Raw genomic sequence first — 17,778 nt, 5'->3', positions numbered from 1 at the left:
TTTTCCGTTTTACTGCTGTGATTCTGCTCCCATGCACACACATGGCAGCTCTACATAAGCACTTGGAGGCGGGGAGTGAGGGCATGCCTGTGCTTAAGGGCTACTACACATGTTTGCAACAATTTGCTTCATTGTGGGAATCCTATTTAAGGGCATCTTGATCTTATAAACTGCAGTCATCATCATATCACAGATATTCCTGGCATTATATCAGGCAGCTTCTGCACTTTTTAAAAAACTTTTTTTTTCAGCAGCCAGAGGGCAGCACAATGACATAATGGTGATGTACAGGGCTGCTGCTTTCTGCAGGCTTTGGATTACTTTGAGGGAGTAGGCCTAGTCTTTGTTTGCTTTGCAGTGTAAAGGTGCATTAAGCCTATCTGGAACTTAATCCATCTGATTTCTTTATTCTTCCAATGCAGTTTGATTGGAAGTATGTTGTCAGATTTCAGCTGGCAACTGAAATTTCTCTGGGACGTTGAGGACCACAAGTGGTTCATGGTCTGGTGATTGCCCACCTCATATATAGAGAAGCAGGTTTCTAGAAATAGCCTCACTTCTTAGTTGGAACACAGCCAGTTGTTTCCCAAGAGTTCCTACCTTATACAGAAGAGGCATGTTGCGGGTCCCGTCTACAAAGGAGTTCCATCTGATGGGACCCAGGAGGGGAGTTTTTTCTGCTGTGGCACCCACTCTCCGGAATATCACCCCCGGGGTTAAATTGGCTCCAACCTAACTGTGCCATCAAGCCTGGGGATCCTGTGGACATGGGGGGCCTGCAAGATAGCTGTGTTGTCTGTGCACTGTAGGTTGGCACTCTGCCATCCTTTCTTTAATGTTTCTGGTTCATTGTTTTAATTGTTTTAAATTTTATTTATATGAATTTGTTTTTGCTGTTTTAACCTGTGAGCCACCCAGAGCCATGTAAGTGAGATGGGTGGCTATATAAATTAAAATAAATAAATACTAAGGGAACAGAAGTGTTACCTCCAACGTGAATCAAGCCTATGAAGAACTGTTCTCTTTGCAGAAGCATTCAAATGACTATTTGGAGACAGATCTATGAAGTGTTCAGAGTGCAGATGTTCTAAGCCTTTATGAAAAAATACTAACTATCAAAGAAATGTGAAAAGGAAAGGCAACTTCATTAGCTGAGCATTTTGGAAGATGGGAGAGTTGTGGTCCCACATTTGGGGAAGGCATCAGGTTGCGGGAAGGGTGTATTATGCCTGCTGTTTGCATCTTTAAGAGTGGATATTCATGAGCGTGTTGACAGTCCACAGGTGTCTTCTTTTGAATTCACCTTCCTTAATGTTACATGTTTGCCCCTTCAGCTGGATAACCTACAAGTACCGTCTGCTGTGCAGAAAGCCCCAAAGGATTAATATGGAGCAGACGTCCCAGGACCTGTGCAAGGAGGAATGGCTATGGAACTATCAGCTCAATGAAGTCGATGTCTTCACTTTGTGTGATGAATATATGGATATGAGTAAGTGAAGTTCAGTGGAAAGGCTCACAGGATGCTGAACTATAAGGCTCAGCAAAGAGGGAATTCAGCAACCTGCCATGGTGGTCCCACCAGGGTTAGAGTGCTGGCTGTTTTGTCAGTCCAGACTACATGATAGTTTTGAGAAACATTGAGAATGGAATACTATAGCTATATTGTTGCATTGCCTTCAATTCCTCTTACCACCAGTTCTTTCAAAGAAATATGGTCTTGATCACAGTGAGAATGTTAATTTCTGAACCCAATTTGTGTATGCCCAGAGCAGTTAAGAAAAGCAATGGAAACTTTCCAACAGTTTTGGATTCTAATTTCCCAACTCTTTTGCCATGGGGCAAACTTAGCTGAGGCTGACAGAACCTGAAATGCTAAATTTCTGAATGGCACAGATTACTGTTATTTCAAGAAGAGCTAAATTCTGACAAATTCTCCTGATTTGCCAATTGCATGTAATATTCTATTCATGCCTGCCAATTCTGGTAACTGTGTTTAGCCGCTTTACAGTTCTTTTGTGTAATTGACACCCACTTCTGGTTAATTTGAATCTTCATGTAAAGTCTTTTATCTCCTCATTATTTTTGAGATTTTTCTTAAAGTGCTTTCAGGTTACTATGCTCACTTCCTCATTTTAGGCAATTATAGCAATTGTTATATCCTGAAGGTTGATTTTGTAGATTTTTTACACTAGGAAACAGTTCCATCTACTGTTCATTTTGTGACATTTTTTAACAGCATGTTGAATATTGATGAACATTCTCTGAGTTGAGTTGTTGTGGTTAAAGACATGGAAGTTCAACCTTCCAGGATGCTAATCCTTATGCACAGGGCCACTTTGGACCCTTCTGTGCAATACCCTTCCAGAACTGCAGAAGCCACACAGCCACTGCAACAACAGCAGTTCTTGCCTTGGGTCTCTCTCTCTTGCATTGTCATTCATAAAGCTCCAGCATTCTGAACTAGAGCTCCCATAAGGTTTTTTTGATGACAGATAACGTTTTCTTTGGAAAAGGAGTGGACATCACTGTGCTGTCACCTGCAAGCTCTTGGACTAGGATATACATGTCCCTTCTTGCCCAGCAAATTTAGTAATTGAAAGCTTATGTTCTTTAATTTGCTGCCTTTTTTCTACCTCTTGTTTATATCCTTAGTGATCCAGTACAGTTTCACCACTATTTTTGTGGCCGCTTTCCCCCTTGCACCATTTCTGGCCTTTGTCAATAACCTGATTGAAATTCGGTTGGATGCTATCAAAATGGTGAAACTGAAGAAGCGAATGGTGCCCAAGAAAGCTAACAGCATTGGTAAGATGAGGGTCAAAGAGAATTTTTTTTTTCTCAGCCTACTGGATAGGCCTGTTTGATGTCTCAAAACAGCAATTTTACTGTGATAAGGTTTTACCAAGTGTTCTTTCGATGCAGCTGCTTTTAAGCAAGGTGTTAGAATCTTGGGATTGAGTCAGCTGCTTTGATAGTCTTTGAGGTCAAAAGGAATATATCAACCTCAAGGCTTCTCACTAAAAACACTGAAGCGCAGCCTCCCAAGTCTAGATTTAGGTGGGTTTGGCCATAGCAAGAAGATCCAACAGAGAAAACCAGTTAGATGCTAGTTGGAGAATGAAAGTGGTTATACTGTGTTCCCAATGTTCTCTCTAACACACAGGTCACTGCATTCTTCCACATTTCTTTTTCTCTCAAAGTACTAGAAATCAATCCTTATTACTCCAATTAATACTTTACAGACCATGGTTCATTTATATTCTATATTTTCCACAAACATTCTGTATTCAAAGCAGTTTGCAGGAAAAGGACTATTCTTCCCTGTGAGAGCAGGGATAAAGATTGATTACAGTTATGGAAAAGTCTTCTTCTTCCCCATATTGACTAAGACAATATCTCTTTTGTTTTTCTTTCCTTTTGCAGGTATCTGGTACTATATCCTAGAAGCAATTGGTATACTGGCTGTCATTGGCAATGGCCTAGTTATTGCCATCACCTCAGATTTCATCCCCATGCAGATGTACAAATATACATTCAGCCCATGCAAGCAGAAGAACTATACTGGCATTGAGTTAGTATTATCTGAAATCCTAACATGGCTGTTAAGCATAATGTATAGTTTATTGGTTTTTTTCTTTAAATAGATACATTTTTCTTAACTTTTCACTAAGTTTAAGGCTAGTGGGATAAAATATACGGATCATCATCATCATCATCGGAATATAACTGGGTTTCAAGGACTTTGTGTGTTTGCAAGGATTAGTGACCTTGTATTTGTAGTGGGCCCTGTTGCTTCTCTGGCAATGTTTGCATGACATGTTTATCTATGGTAAATAATTGTGATTAATTCAGTTCAGTGACCTTGATTCACATGATACGTTGAACCACATAGGCTGGATTCCCACTACTCAGCAATCTAAAATGTAGTTGAATAGCTTGTTGTTCAGAGTGTCACATGGATGTGGCCTCTTGGTGTTAGACTCTCTATCAAGTGTCGTCATGTATGGTTATGGAAGGAAGAAATAAAAAGGTAAGTAGATTAAAATGAAGAAAAAAAATTAGAATTAGTCAAATAGGGCAATGCTTGAAAAGCACAGAAAAGGAAATTAAAATGGCCTTTAAAAGAGTGGCACATTTTATGAAATATGTGAGAGAGAATCAATATCTTTCTGACTCTTCCTCACAGGAAAAAATCCAGCACTATCCCATTATTGGTGGCCTTCATTTAATCATACTACATGTATGCCCTGTAACCAAAAGTATTGCATTGAGGAAAAGTATCTCCCATGTTGGAACATCAAAGAACCCAGTAACTTTTAAGTGCTTTCTAACTTAATCCAGAGGCATACACATGAAGTTTCTTCCATGTTTCATATAATAATGAAAATATAGTAACAGGCCAGACATTTTACAGTATTAGGCAAGACATTTTAACTTGCAATTGGAAATCTGAAGCATGGCATATTTATCAGTGTTGCTAATAGGAACTTCAAAAGAATTAAGATAATGAGTAAATCTATCTTGTGATGAATAGGACTATGCATGGAATGGGGTCTTCTTTCAGGACCATTTGAAATCTCATTCCATGGCAGCGGGTACAGAAAAGAGGACTTACTTCTTGGACTCTGTTCTGCACAGAACAGACTGGTGATGCTTTTTGATACTGTGCAGAATCTCCTCTTCAATGATGTGGAGTGGGGGGGGCAGAACACTCAGAGGTTCAATGGGGGCACTTTTTATCATTCTTTGCAGACAGAGTTGATTAGATTTGCCTCAATTTGGACTTCAGTATTGGGGCAGGTAATGGAAGGTTATCTTGGCTACTGCTTGTCAGGTTCATATGGATTGTTTTCAGCTTGGACCTGAGGATATGGACAGAGTGTGAGGTGAGATGAGGGCCACTATGTGCTTGCTCGAGCCTTTCCTTTTCTGGTTGACTAAGATGGCCAGGTTGAGACTGGCCACATGGTTAAGGAAGGTGATAAATATCTCCTTGAGCATAAGATTAATTCCTGCATGGTTAAAGGAAGCAACTATAAGACCTTTACTGACAAAGTCCTTTCTTCACCCAGAAGTTCTTTCTAATTATAGACCAGTATCAAATATTCCATTTTTTGGCAAGGTGATTGAGAAAGTGGTGGATTCACTTTCTGCATCTGAATGAAACTGATTTTCTGGATTAATTTCAATCAAGGTTTCATTTGGGACATGGTACTGAGGCTGTTTTGGTCACCTTGGTATACCACTTAGGTAAATGTAGAGGAGTACCAATATGCTAGTTCTCCTGGACCTCTCAGCAGCTTTTGATACTGTAATCATGGTATGCTTCTGGGACTTCTGGCAGGGTTGGATCTTGGGGCCATTGTTTTGCAATGGATCCAGTCCTTCCTCTTGGGACATGTCCAAAAGATGGTGCTACAAGAATTTTCAACAGCCAAGTCACTGACTTATGGTCTTCTCCAGAGTTCTATGTTGTCTCCTGTTTTATGTAATATCAACATAAAACTGCTGGGGGAGGCCGTTAGAGCTTTGGAGTGAGATGCCATCAGTACACCAATAACACCAAGCTCTATTGCTCCTTCCCTTCTAACACCAAGGAAGCAACCAGTACATTGCCTAAATGTATTAATGGGCTGGATGACGGACAACAAGCTTAATTCAAATCCAGGCAGGAAGTGCTGTTAGTAAAGAAAAATATGGATCCAGGTATTAAAGTGAAACTTCTGGATGGGGTTGCAGTCCCTAGAAACAGCAGGTTTGCAGCTTGGGAATGCACGACAATCATCAACTGGATATGTAGGTGGCAGCTGTAGCAAGCATTAGGTTTGCACAATTAGAGACTCTTCCTGAGCCATATCTTGGTTACAAACTGTCTCAACTGCTACAGTGTGCTATACATGGAGCTACCCTTGAAAAGTGATTGAAATTGCAATTAGAACAAAATACAGCAGGAACAAAATGCTGCTGATCAGTACAAGGTGCAGACATCATATGATGCATGTACTGAAAGATTTGTATGGGCTTCCAGTTGCCTACAGGACACAATTTGAGGTATTGCTGTTGAACTTTAAAGGTCTAAATGGCTTAGGGCCTGATTATCTGCAGGACCGCCTCTCCCACCATAAGCCCATCTGACCAGCTATTTAGATCAGCGGAGAGATCTTTTGGAAGATTTCCTGCTGCCAGAAGCTCAGCTTATCAGCTATGTGGAAAGGGTCTTCTCCTGTGTGGCTCACCAAACTTTTGTTATTTAAATGACAGATTTTGATTTTAATTGTATTAAACTTACTTTGTGACTTTGTATTTTTGATTGTTAAGTTACCTTGAATGTTAGAATGAACAGAAAGGAGGTAGAAATCAATCAATCAATCAATCTCTCTCCTGATCCAAAATTAAGTGTTACAACCTGCAAAACTCTAGTATTATACACTGATAGTTGCTTCATTGTGCTTCCATAGCTGTTTGACAGGTTATATCAACCACAGCCTTTCAGTGTTCAACGTCCAGCACTTTGAACATACTGTGAATCCGGCGGACCTTAAGGACCCAATGGGGAATAAGATAACCCACTGCAGGTACTGGCTAATGCCTATCAGTGTTCCTGTGCTCTCAGCTTCAAAACAGAAACTACACCACCAGGCCAAATAATATTTTTGAACGTATGCCTCCTCCTTTTCTCTAATTTGTGTTCAGCACTCTAAAGGCAGAACTGTTTTTTACAGAAACATATTTTGCACATATACACACCAGGATTTATTTCATGCTACTTCTGTTTTGCCAGTATGCTCAAGGCTCTTTAGAAGTTAAGCAATAAATTACATTAAAATAAACAATATTAAAGCAAACTTTACATTGGCATTCTAAGAGCATTTGTTTTACCCACTGAAGCAAAAATAGCAATTTTAAAGCAGAGAAAAAAATATGTGAAGAAGGCTTAGGGGTGGGGGCAGAATAAATTGCGAAGTTTACCTGTTTCTGTCCACTTCTCCAGGTACCCAAACTACAGGAACAGTGATGACTACAGTCATTCTACTGAGTTTTGGTATATATTTGCTGCACGTTTTGCCTTTCTATTTGTATTTGAGGTAAGTATTTGGCTTGCGAAAGCATGGAGATAGTCTTATTTAGACAGCAAAGCCTACAGGGTTAGTTTCAGGTGAAACCACTTGTGAGCATGAATAACCACTGAAGAATACTGTTGAAGACAGATGTGCAAAACTCTCTTCCAAAAGGCAACCTGTGTCTGTAGGGCTTTCCCATCTGGCCCCCTGGCCTCTCCTCAAGCCCTACCACTTTTCATTATGTGAAAAAGGGTCCCTTCCTTCACAGGCATTGTGCTGTCTTTCCGTGTGTGTGAAAGAGAAGTAGAATGGAGTATGTGTAAGAGTAAGAATGGAGCATGACAGAGAGCAAACGAGAGAGGGGTGAGTTGTGGGGGAAGGGCATCAGCATCTGCATCCAAGCAGTGGATTTGGACTGTGGTCTTACCTGTTGTGGCACACAGCTCCCAGTGTGAACGTCCAGAGCGAGTGCAGCCTGCCTTAATGGTCTGTAGCTCGGCAGGACATACCACACTGAGAGCATTTGTCTCCTTCAGCCAAGTGTGATTGAAGTTCCTGTCCAAATCCAGATCAAGCCAGTTGCCCCATCATAACTGATTATTGGTTGAAATCTATCTACAAATATCCACCTTTTAACAGTTCCATAGCAGGAGGAGATTATCCTCAGGAACTAGGACGTTATACTGCGGCAGACAAATCAGGATGGAATACAGCAGCCTGACCAGAGAAACTGACCTGTCAAAATATTCCGTTGACCAAGTTGCTTATGTCAGAACCTTTGCAATTTCCCCCCACAAAGCTCCAAATCTGTATGCAAATAGGAATCTCTTGTTATCTGCCAGGTATTCAAGAGGCCAGATCTATTTAGCATTAGAGATGAATAATTCTATGATCTTTTTCCAGCATGTGGTTCTTTGCATTAAACTAATTGCAGCATGGCTTGTACCTGATGACCCCAGAAAGGTTAAAAATGGGAATCTGAAAGAAAAACGTAGGAAGCTGTTGCTAAAGCTCAGGTAAGTGTTACTTTATATCAAGTACAAAACTCCCAAAGACAGAGCAAGGGATACCAAGACTGCCAGATGACAACTGGGGACATTTGTATTTTCCAAATGTATATATCTCCTTCTTTGCTCTGCTATTGGAACATCTTGCTTTGCTAAAGATGTGTAAGAGCAGCAAATACTCGATCGTAAAGAAGTTTATTCCCTGAGAATCTTTTCAGAAATACACTGGCAAAGACCAGGATTAGCATTACTACAGTAAAAACTCTGCTGCTTTGGCCCTTGGAGTTCTTGTGAGCCCTGAGTGTTGATGCTGTGCACTGTTGACACCCTTTAGCCATCTGCCCTTTTTGAACAGAACAGATAGAACCATGGAATTTATGGCTGCGGTCTGTCTGTCTCACTGGGCATTGGCAAGTGAGGCAAATGACAAAAGAACCAAGCAAGGAATGGCCTTGATAACGCAAGTAAGCGCTTGAGGAGCCAGTCCTTTCTCTAGATTTTCAAATGCAATCCAACTCAGATCAGAATCCATTTTCATTCTTACTCTGCAATGAAGTTGCACTCCTTTATGATCATTGCCTCTGCTCAATTTCTAGTGGAGCTTTTTCATATGGTTGAATGCCTCCTGGGTACAGTCCTGGGAATACAATATAAACTTCAATAGTTTGAACTGGGAAAATCCCACTGTAAATAGCTTCCTTGCTGTTGTATGAATCAAATCAGTTGTATTCATGCACATTTATGGATGTGATTGCTTCAGTTGTAAAGGCAGATGGGATTAGCATTTCGTCATGCTAGTTAATGGATACTTTTGAGCTTGCATAATGTGAGGCAATGAGCAACTACTTCCAGAATTAAAACCATCACTTGCTTTTTAGATAAGAAGTTCAATTTTTTTCTGGGCTGAGAGCTATACCTGACTTTTGAAAAGCACCTTGGAAGCTACATTCCAAAAAGGAATGGGCAGGGCAAAAATTAATCCTGATTTCATTTTGTTTAGACTTAATTAGAATAGAAATCAATGAAGATGATTTCACCCTGGTTATTATTAAGTAACTTCACTACACTATTCTTACATTTTACAAATGTTGTTCCTGACAGATTTGGAAGGTTTCTGAGGGACTTATCCAAGGTTTTCAAGGGCTGCATGTGATCCCAAGCCCTATGATTGTGCACTTCAGCTTTTAATTATTGTCTGTTCTGTTTTGCAAAACTGAACAGAGTTGAGCTTGTAATGGGACCAAAGAAGTCCCAGTTTTGGTAATGGAGATGATAGCTTGCAACTTTGAGGAAGCAGACTTAGTTGTTGTTGTTTTTTCCTTAAATAGATCTTGGTGTCTATTCATTGTTATTCTGGAAACCACACTGAAAATGTTTTATCTTAGCAGCAGACAATAACGTTTTCAATAAAATCAGTACACTCTCAGCAAGCCTCCCATCTCATAAACGCCATCAGCAACTGCAGCTCTGTCTCTTTATCACAGCTAATTATTAATTTGACCAGCAAATTTCTGGCAGGAGAGTTCAAGTGACAGCAGTTCCTCCTCCTCCTCCTTCTCCTCAAGGGGGAAAGGGAAGGCACGCTTAAAAGCAGAAAGCCATACTAAAGAGAAGGAGGATGAGCCTTAGCAGTTGCCTAGTTATACCAAGCTTTGACAATGGCCCTGAAAGTATTTATGGATAGGAGTAAATCTTGATTTGTGAATTGGACACTCTGTGTGTGTGTGTATCTTGCATTCTCTGATAAGAATAGCAGAAGCTGTTGAATACAAAGGAATGATTAAGAGATACATGTAGCTTCTAGAGATGCAAATGGCTGTAGACCCCATACATCAAAGTCCAGATGTCTTTGAAGATTAGCCAAATGATTAGCTGTTGCTTGGGAGAGTCTGTTTGCCCAGTTAGCCCTTTTCTGTCCCCCTCCACTTTCCCTGCCTTGTTACTTCTTCCTCTTACCTCATCTCTATACAGAGTTCACCTCCCCTCCCTTTCCTCTTCCCTCATCCCTATCCCATGTTTTTTCTCTTTTCTTTTTTGCTGTTTGTGCTGGATAGAGGTAGGGGAGTGTGTGTATACATGCATGAATTTGCCTATGTAAGAAATGATAGGTATATGCAGATGGGAATTAATGAATTATGTAACTGGAATAAATTATTTAACATTGCAATTAATTTTAATTGCTAGTTCTTAATTCAGTTAATATAATGCTATTGTCCTACTCCTATCCCTGGATGGAGTGCAGCTTCTAAGAGGTATATATAACAAACATAATACATACATGAATGTACATACATACACAAGTGTGTCATATGCCAATTTGGTCTAGTGGTTAAAGTGCTGGGCTAGAAACCAGGAGACTGTTCTAGTCCTGCTTTAGGGTGACTTTGGGCCAGTCTCTCTCTCAGCCCAACTCACCTCACAGGGTTGTTGTGGGGAAAACAGTAGGAGGAAGGTGTATTAGGTATGTTCACTGCCTTGAGTTATTTATAAAAATAATAAAGGTGGGATAATAAATAAAATAAAATATGGACACATTCATGAAGAATGTCAGAAGGATGGGGAAAGAGAATTTTCAGGATTGCGGCTAGAATTGGTTATTCTAGATTAATAAAATAAGAAAACTAAGCATTGTACAGGATTTGTGTCTGTTTCTACATATAGAAAAAATATATAATCCTTCCTTCCTTCCTGGGGAGGGATTATGATTTTGGTGTATAACTGGTCTATAACATATCACAGTGTGTCTCACGGAACATATAGGAGGCACCCATTTATTTTCGAATGTATATACTGCCATAATTTCCAAGGTCTCCCAACAGTTAAGTACAACAACAACAGTGCATAATGATATTAGAACATATGTGGTGTACAGGTTAATCTAGCTTCCAGGTGAAGGCTGTTCCACAGAATTGGAGCCACTACGGAAAAACAGCATGTCCTGACCTCAGGCTCCCTCACTTCATGAAAGGGAACCATCAATATTTTTTCCTGGAAAAAGCATATTGGACACGCCATTTCTAATTGGAGAAGGTGGTCCTGTAAGCACCTGGGTGGGTGCCAAGCCATAGAAGACCATGGGAAAACAAGTTGAACCTCATGTACTGTCTGGTAGGGTGATGTCCATATTTCAAACACTATTTTAAATATTTTGAAGTTCCAACTTCCATACCATACTCACATTCATTCAAATATCCTGTAAAAAATCTGAGTGACGTACAAAAGTCTCCTAAGATTTCCTACCCAAGTATAATCATGACCATACCTCCTTAGAGTCTCAATTGTTTTATAGAATTATATGTAATTCAAAGGCTGCTGAATGTAACTGAAGTTATAAAAACTATTTCTCTATATTTCAGAGCAATGGACAATTCCACAGAAGTATAGTAAAAACGGTGGATATATCACAGGAATAGAAACTAGCAAAATGGTGCTATATGCTTTGAAGACGCCAGCAGAAACCTGCAGCCCTGCTTGGTCTATTACTTACACTGTTCTTGGACTTCATACCTCTTCACCGAAATAGCTTTGGGTGGTATGGTTGCTTTGAAATGTCAGTGTTTTTAGGTGAAATTAGACCAGGTAAGGAAAACAATGCCAGGTGACAAAGCAAACAGTACCACATGACATGGTCAATGTAATACTGCATTGCAGAAGGGCTAGAAGCATTTTCAAATGTTCCATATTCTTCTGTAAGAAGCTGCAGTCAGTAAATCATTTGTGACTTCTGCTGTCATGCTAACATCTAAACAAACATGCTGCATACCTCAGTAACTCAGGCCAATAAGCCAGTACTATAGGTAATACCTGAACAGTCTCTCAGTTCATGTAGAATATCAGTAGCTTATATTCTTTATTTGCTGATGCTCCTTGGTTAGGGTAAAAATATACTGTTTGTGTAACAGAGTCCTTAGCCAAAGACACTAATGTGTAGTACAGCCAGTCTTCCCTCCTTACAAATAATCCCAAACTGCTCTTTAAATTTAGGAAAGCTAATAGAGAAACATTTCAACATGTCTCTTGTCTGTACTATAATTGTCATTCCTGGATCATTTTCCCTTTGCATGCAATTTTAATATAGGAACAGGTTTCTTGTATGTCAGTTTTTAAGGGTGATCCAATTTACCATTAAAAATGATGGGGGGATTTATTAAGATCTAATACATACATTATGGGATGCGGTGGCGCTGCGGGTTAAACCGCTGAGCTGCCGAGCTTGCTGATCGGAAGGTCGGCGGTTCGAATCCGCATGATGGGGTGAGCTCCCGTTGCTAGTCCCAGCTCCTGCCAACCTAGCAGTTCGAAAACATGCAAATGTGAGTAGATTAATAGGTACCACTTCGGTGGGCAGGTAATGGCGTTCCGTTTAGTCATGCCGGCCACATGACCACGGAAGTGTCTACGGACAAACGCCGGCTCTTCGGCTTTGAAATGGAGATGTGCACCGCCCCCTAGAGTCGGACACGACTGGACTTAATGTCAAGGGAAACCTTTACCTTTAATACATACATTGTAAGATCTTGTCTAGGTTGTACATAACTCCTGATCCCACTATACATTCCAATGATCTGTTGGGGAGATGCTCTTATTCCAGTTATTTTGTGAGGGTTTTTTTCTATATTATCTACACTTTTTCATTTACAGTTTGGGTCAGTAGAGATTCTTCATGCAAGTGATTTTGGAACCTAATATATAAACAGCAGTTCTGCCTAATCCAGAAATCATGTATATTGTTATAAAGATAAATTAATTTAATTCAGTCATTTTAGAGAATCCTGTTTATCCCAGAAAGGTATATTTACATAAAAGCTGGATATAGCAAAGATAAGAACTCTAGTAACATTAATACGTATAAAAAAGAGGACCTATTAGGAATGTAGCTTGTTGGAACCTGTGTGATGTGTGAGATGAGCTGCAGTTGCTGAACTGATTCTGATTTTTATATCCTCTTATGTTTTCCTTCCAATCAAGTGTCTAATAATGCTGAAAACCAAAAGGTACCCAAACCTTATCATTGTTGTTTATCTTATGGACTTAAATTCCAATTAATTCCTTTGTAGTGTATAGATGAGTAAAACAACTAAATAAACATTGAAGTCAATATGCAGGTAATATCCTGCTACTATAATCCTTTAATCCAGATTGTCTTATGTTTCACTATCTGTGAATTTTATCTGTCTGCATTAAGTTACTTGTATCACAATCAGACTGTAAGCTGTTCGGGTACAGCTTTTTTTTTCCCAGTCTGAGCCAAATTCTCACTCCTTATAAGGAATTTAATTATTGATTTCAGTGATCACAATTATATTCTCTGGCTCCTGAAGTCATTTACAATTTGGACTTTAGGTTCAAAAGATCATACAAAGACCAAATAACAGCCAAGTACTGAACTCTCATGAGTTTAGAACAGATGGCAAGCATCTTGCTCCAAAGTTTAATGTTCTGACAAATTCTAAATCTGATTGCAAATTAAACTTAGGCCTTAATTCTGAAAACATTTTGTTCAAGGATGTTCTTTGAAAAGTTATGAGTCTTAAGGATAAAATGAAGAACATAGCTATGGCTCGGTGGATTATTTGACCAAGAAGTTTAATTCAATTTGAAATTCCTGTTTTTCTGACCTTGTGCTTTGCAACTTGTTTAAAACAAGACTTTTAAGAAGAATAATTAAGATTTTGTGCAATATGTCATTTTGATTAAAATAATATTTTATACAATAAACTTTTAAGAAATAAAAATGAAAACTTTGAAGCTTTCTTTTAGTTGGATAGATTTAACAAGTAATCCTGTATTTTAGAGCTGGGTAAACTTTTTTTGGCCTAGAGGTTGCATTATGACTTTGTGCCCTGCTTGCTGTGATGTTACCACACTAAACAAGGCTAAATATTTTGGAGCCTTTTCTGTATTTGTCTGAGGTGGTGTTCAAGGGAAAAAATGGTTTCTCTAAGCCTTGCAGAAGTTAAGGCACTTACATTAGCTTTTAAACTTCACACAAAACCCCATTATGACCTTATCCCCTCAAAAGGACTAAGAACTTCCATACGCTGCATTTGGAAAGAAAGAAAGGAAGATGCCCACTACAGTCATAAATGAGGAGTGGGAAACCTCTGGCTCTTTACATATGGCTTCCATTTGGAATCTGGATAACCACAGATTTCCAACCCCTCTCAATACAGTTACTGATGAACAGGAAACTTGGCATTTTGCTCTTTTTATTGCATGGATATTTTCTTCAGAGCTTGTGAAATTTAATTTTATTTCTCCCAGTTCCCTCCCTTCAAATGTATCTTATTTTAGGCTAGTAGAAGCTTTTTTAAGAGAATGAAGACGGTTTTAGGTGTACATGTCAGGAAAAACTTAGTAATATTTCCCTGCACAATACTCATAAATACTCATAAATCTTCATATTCTCTGTATGGTAAACACTATACTTGTTGGTTTGGCAGAGTAGCTATGTTGGTTTGGCAGAGTAGCTATGAAGGCCTTGGAAATAATATTCAATGCTGTGATGTGTCTATATGTACAAAGATCAGTGTACAGTGTGATGTGTCTATATGTACAAAGATAATGCAGGCAATGGCATTTCCTGTGACAATATATAGAAGTGAAAATTGGACTTTGAAGAAGCACAATAGAAAAAGTACTGATGCTTTAAAATTTGGTGTTGGAGAAAACTGTGGACAGACAAGAAAACAAACATGGATCATGGAAAAATTAAACCAGAGTTCTCACTTGAAGCACAAATGACCAGGCTCAAATTATCCTACTTTGGACACATTAATACAAAGACCGAGCTCTCTGGAGAAGGTTCTAATGCTGGGAAAGGTGGAAGGAAAGAGAAGAAGAGGACGACCAGGAGCAAGCTGGATGGACTCGGTTACAGTGGTTATGGGTGCACCATTGGAAGACGTAACTGCCAGGCTAGGACAGGTCATCATGGAGGAAATCTATCTATGGTCACTGAAGGTGGATACCAACTTGATGGTACATAATCAGTTTTTAAAAAGGGAACGTTATTAAAGAAATAGTCGCTCATACTATTACTCGTGTTAAACATGTTTGTTTAAAATCAGTGAATTGCATTACATACCAGACTTTATCACTGTATTTTATCACAGTTGGGGTAGTTCTGCTTTTCTAAACAAAACAGGAAGCCCTGAGGAATTTTTGCTAATTGTTCCTAACATTATTATGGATTAAACTCTCATTTATATTTAAACATTAGTGGATTTTCCAATTTAACCTTGCCATTTTAATGAGTATTTTTTTAAAACTAAGTATAAATTTGAACACCCGTTAAGATTTTAAACTTTAAATATTTTAAAATCAGAAGCCAGTGTAAAAAAACCCCTCTAAGATTGTCAGTTGTCAAATGTCACATACCTGTTACATATTAAAGGAGGTAAGATAAAATTATGTGCCAACCAAATACAATATTTCTGGAAGTTTTCAAACAATCTTCCAGGATATATTTTTTTTTAAAAAGGATACTCACTAAAGATTACTTAGATAGCTTTTCAGTCTTCAAGACTCTTATAATAATTTACATGTTTTACCCTGCCTTCAGATTTAAAGTTGAAAGGGGGAATCTATGCAAAACTGTTTCCAGTCTTTGATTTAAATGCTAGTGTTGACTGTTTAATGCCATATCAGTATACTTGGGGACCAGAGTAAGTAATGATTTGCACACCTCCACATAAGTTTTTAAATGGCAAAGTCACTGCTGAGATACAGTGGGTAGTGACAGAAGCTTTTTGAAAGAATGCTGTATCAGTAGAGACTTGCCTAATGCCCATATTGCTGTCCTCAGGTATTAGGCAAAACCCTTTTAATTTTCAACAAGATCCTGAAACATCGTTTTAAGATTCTTAGATCTGAATTCTTTCTGTAGCTATTATCTGCAGCATTCTTGTATGTTTAATATATTTGCATGGAATGTCAGAAATCATGCTGGAAATGTTAACTTGAAGAATAGGATATATATTTGGTAATCCATACCATTATTGTTTTATTATCTTAAAATATTCATAGCAATATTCTCTGTAATACATAGCTATAGAAGGATGTTCAGTGCTTGGACCAGTTCCAGTACTGGTTCTAGTTTGTACTAAATGTGCTAAAATGTGTCCCTGTGTCCTCTGTGAAGGTAGCAGAGATGCTGAGATTCCTTGGCACCTAAGTGGAAAGTGATCACAAAAAAATAGAATATTATATCAGCTTTGGAAAGCTAAATATCTTTGAATTACAACTACAAGACAATGTACAATATCACGATGGGGAGTTATCACATAGCTATTCAAATGTTCAAAATTTCTAGAGGATAATTTCTAAGGGGAGTATAGATAATATGAATGAATTAAAGCCTGCTCACCCAAATTCATTTGACTTAAGATGTGATGTCATTTAATATGTAAAGTCACATGCCTTGCATTTATCTAAAGGATGTTGATCTTGTAAAAAATATTTTAGTTTGGAAAAGCTATAAAACAGTAATTGATTGACTTCTAAGTCTTAATTGAAAGACTTCTAAGTGCTTGGATATCACACAAAATGGCTAATAACTATGAAAACCAACCACAGAATAGAATACTCCACCAAAATACAGTTAAATAAAAGCTTGAGACAAGTATTGCAGATAATAAATTCAGTGCTATCTTTTGTTTGATTTGATAAAAGCCTACACAAAAGGAAGGTTTTGTGTTCCCATAACAGAAGAAGCCAAGTTTAATCTCATGCTTTCTTCTCTGTTATTTCAGAGTTCACTAACCATAGTTTTAGAAGAATAGTCCTGTATTTATAGCTCTGGCAATGGTTTGCAAAGGGCCAAGTACCCTGCCTAATTGTAGGGCCAGTCCAGGGAGAAATGGGAATTGTACAGAAAATTCAAAATTGGCCATAAGACACACCTTTTTTGAGGATTTTTTGACCAGAGAGCAGCAGTGAACCTGTTCTGAATTTCACAACCCATAGCACATGTAGAATATGCTCCTAGATCAAATGCAGCAATGTTTCTCTCTGAAATTCTGAAAAAGACAAGGCTTATTTATTATTAACGTCAAATAATAACTGAACTGCGCTAATAACTTCTGAATCTCATCCCTGTCTTTTTTATATACAGTATATAGTTTGTTTTTTATTGGGTGCTTAAAATTAGCACCTCAAACAGCAAAAGAGGTAGACTTAAAACTATAAAATAAAAAGTTATAAACAGTAATTCCTCAATCTACCATTGTGACTAAGTATATATAGTATAAATTATAAAAAGTCAAATCTTCCAAGAGGTGAGGTATTCCCCCTTGAAAATGGGTTAATAATTACAAAACAATATGTCAAAATGTGTTCTTTTCTAACCTACTGTAGTAGACCTCAGTACTCTGGCTTTCACACCACTTACCTTCCTTCTCAATTTTATATTGAGGGGGTGACAGCCGGCATTAGCAGTATAGTACTTAATATTCAGAGTCTGAATTCCAGTCTGTATTGAATGAATGGAACGGAGGTTCAACCTAATCACGTCTACTTTAGTATGGCAACTTCTATTAAAGGGTCCATCTAATACAGATAGAATTTTTATTAGTGCACATTTAGCAGAAGGAACATCCTGGCACCTGCAACTGAATTGCCATGCAAGAACAGTCACTACTTTGTGCTTCCTCATGTTTTATGTGTGCTGGCAACGTACCCAAAAACAAGTGGTTTATTTTGGAGGACGT

At 38.5% G+C, this 17,778-nt stretch overlaps 1 protein-coding gene across 1 annotated transcript in view; it reads left to right on the top strand.

Moving 5' to 3' along the window:
- The window catches only part of ANO9 (anoctamin 9), a 51,771-nt gene extending 39,726 nt beyond the window's left edge, over nucleotides 1-12,045 (top strand). Inside the window, exons 18-24 of the mRNA XM_063289244.1 lie at nucleotides 1,335-1,489; nucleotides 2,653-2,805; nucleotides 3,424-3,571; nucleotides 6,459-6,575; nucleotides 6,992-7,085; nucleotides 7,965-8,077; nucleotides 11,425-12,045. Of these exons, the coding sequence (XP_063145314.1) occupies nucleotides 1,335-1,489; nucleotides 2,653-2,805; nucleotides 3,424-3,571; nucleotides 6,459-6,575; nucleotides 6,992-7,085; nucleotides 7,965-8,077; nucleotides 11,425-11,452 (808 nt within the window). The 3' untranslated portion in view covers nucleotides 11,453-12,045. The remainder of the gene's footprint in view (nucleotides 1-1,334; nucleotides 1,490-2,652; nucleotides 2,806-3,423; nucleotides 3,572-6,458; nucleotides 6,576-6,991; nucleotides 7,086-7,964; nucleotides 8,078-11,424) is intronic.
- Nucleotides 12,046-17,778: the final 5,733 nt, after the last annotated feature.

This window comes from Candoia aspera, chromosome 1 (genome assembly GCF_035149785.1).
Source record: "Candoia aspera isolate rCanAsp1 chromosome 1, rCanAsp1.hap2, whole genome shotgun sequence".
Taxonomy (NCBI): domain Eukaryota; kingdom Metazoa; phylum Chordata; class Lepidosauria; order Squamata; family Boidae; genus Candoia; species Candoia aspera.
This window is presented reverse-complemented; position numbering and strand designations above follow the sequence as displayed.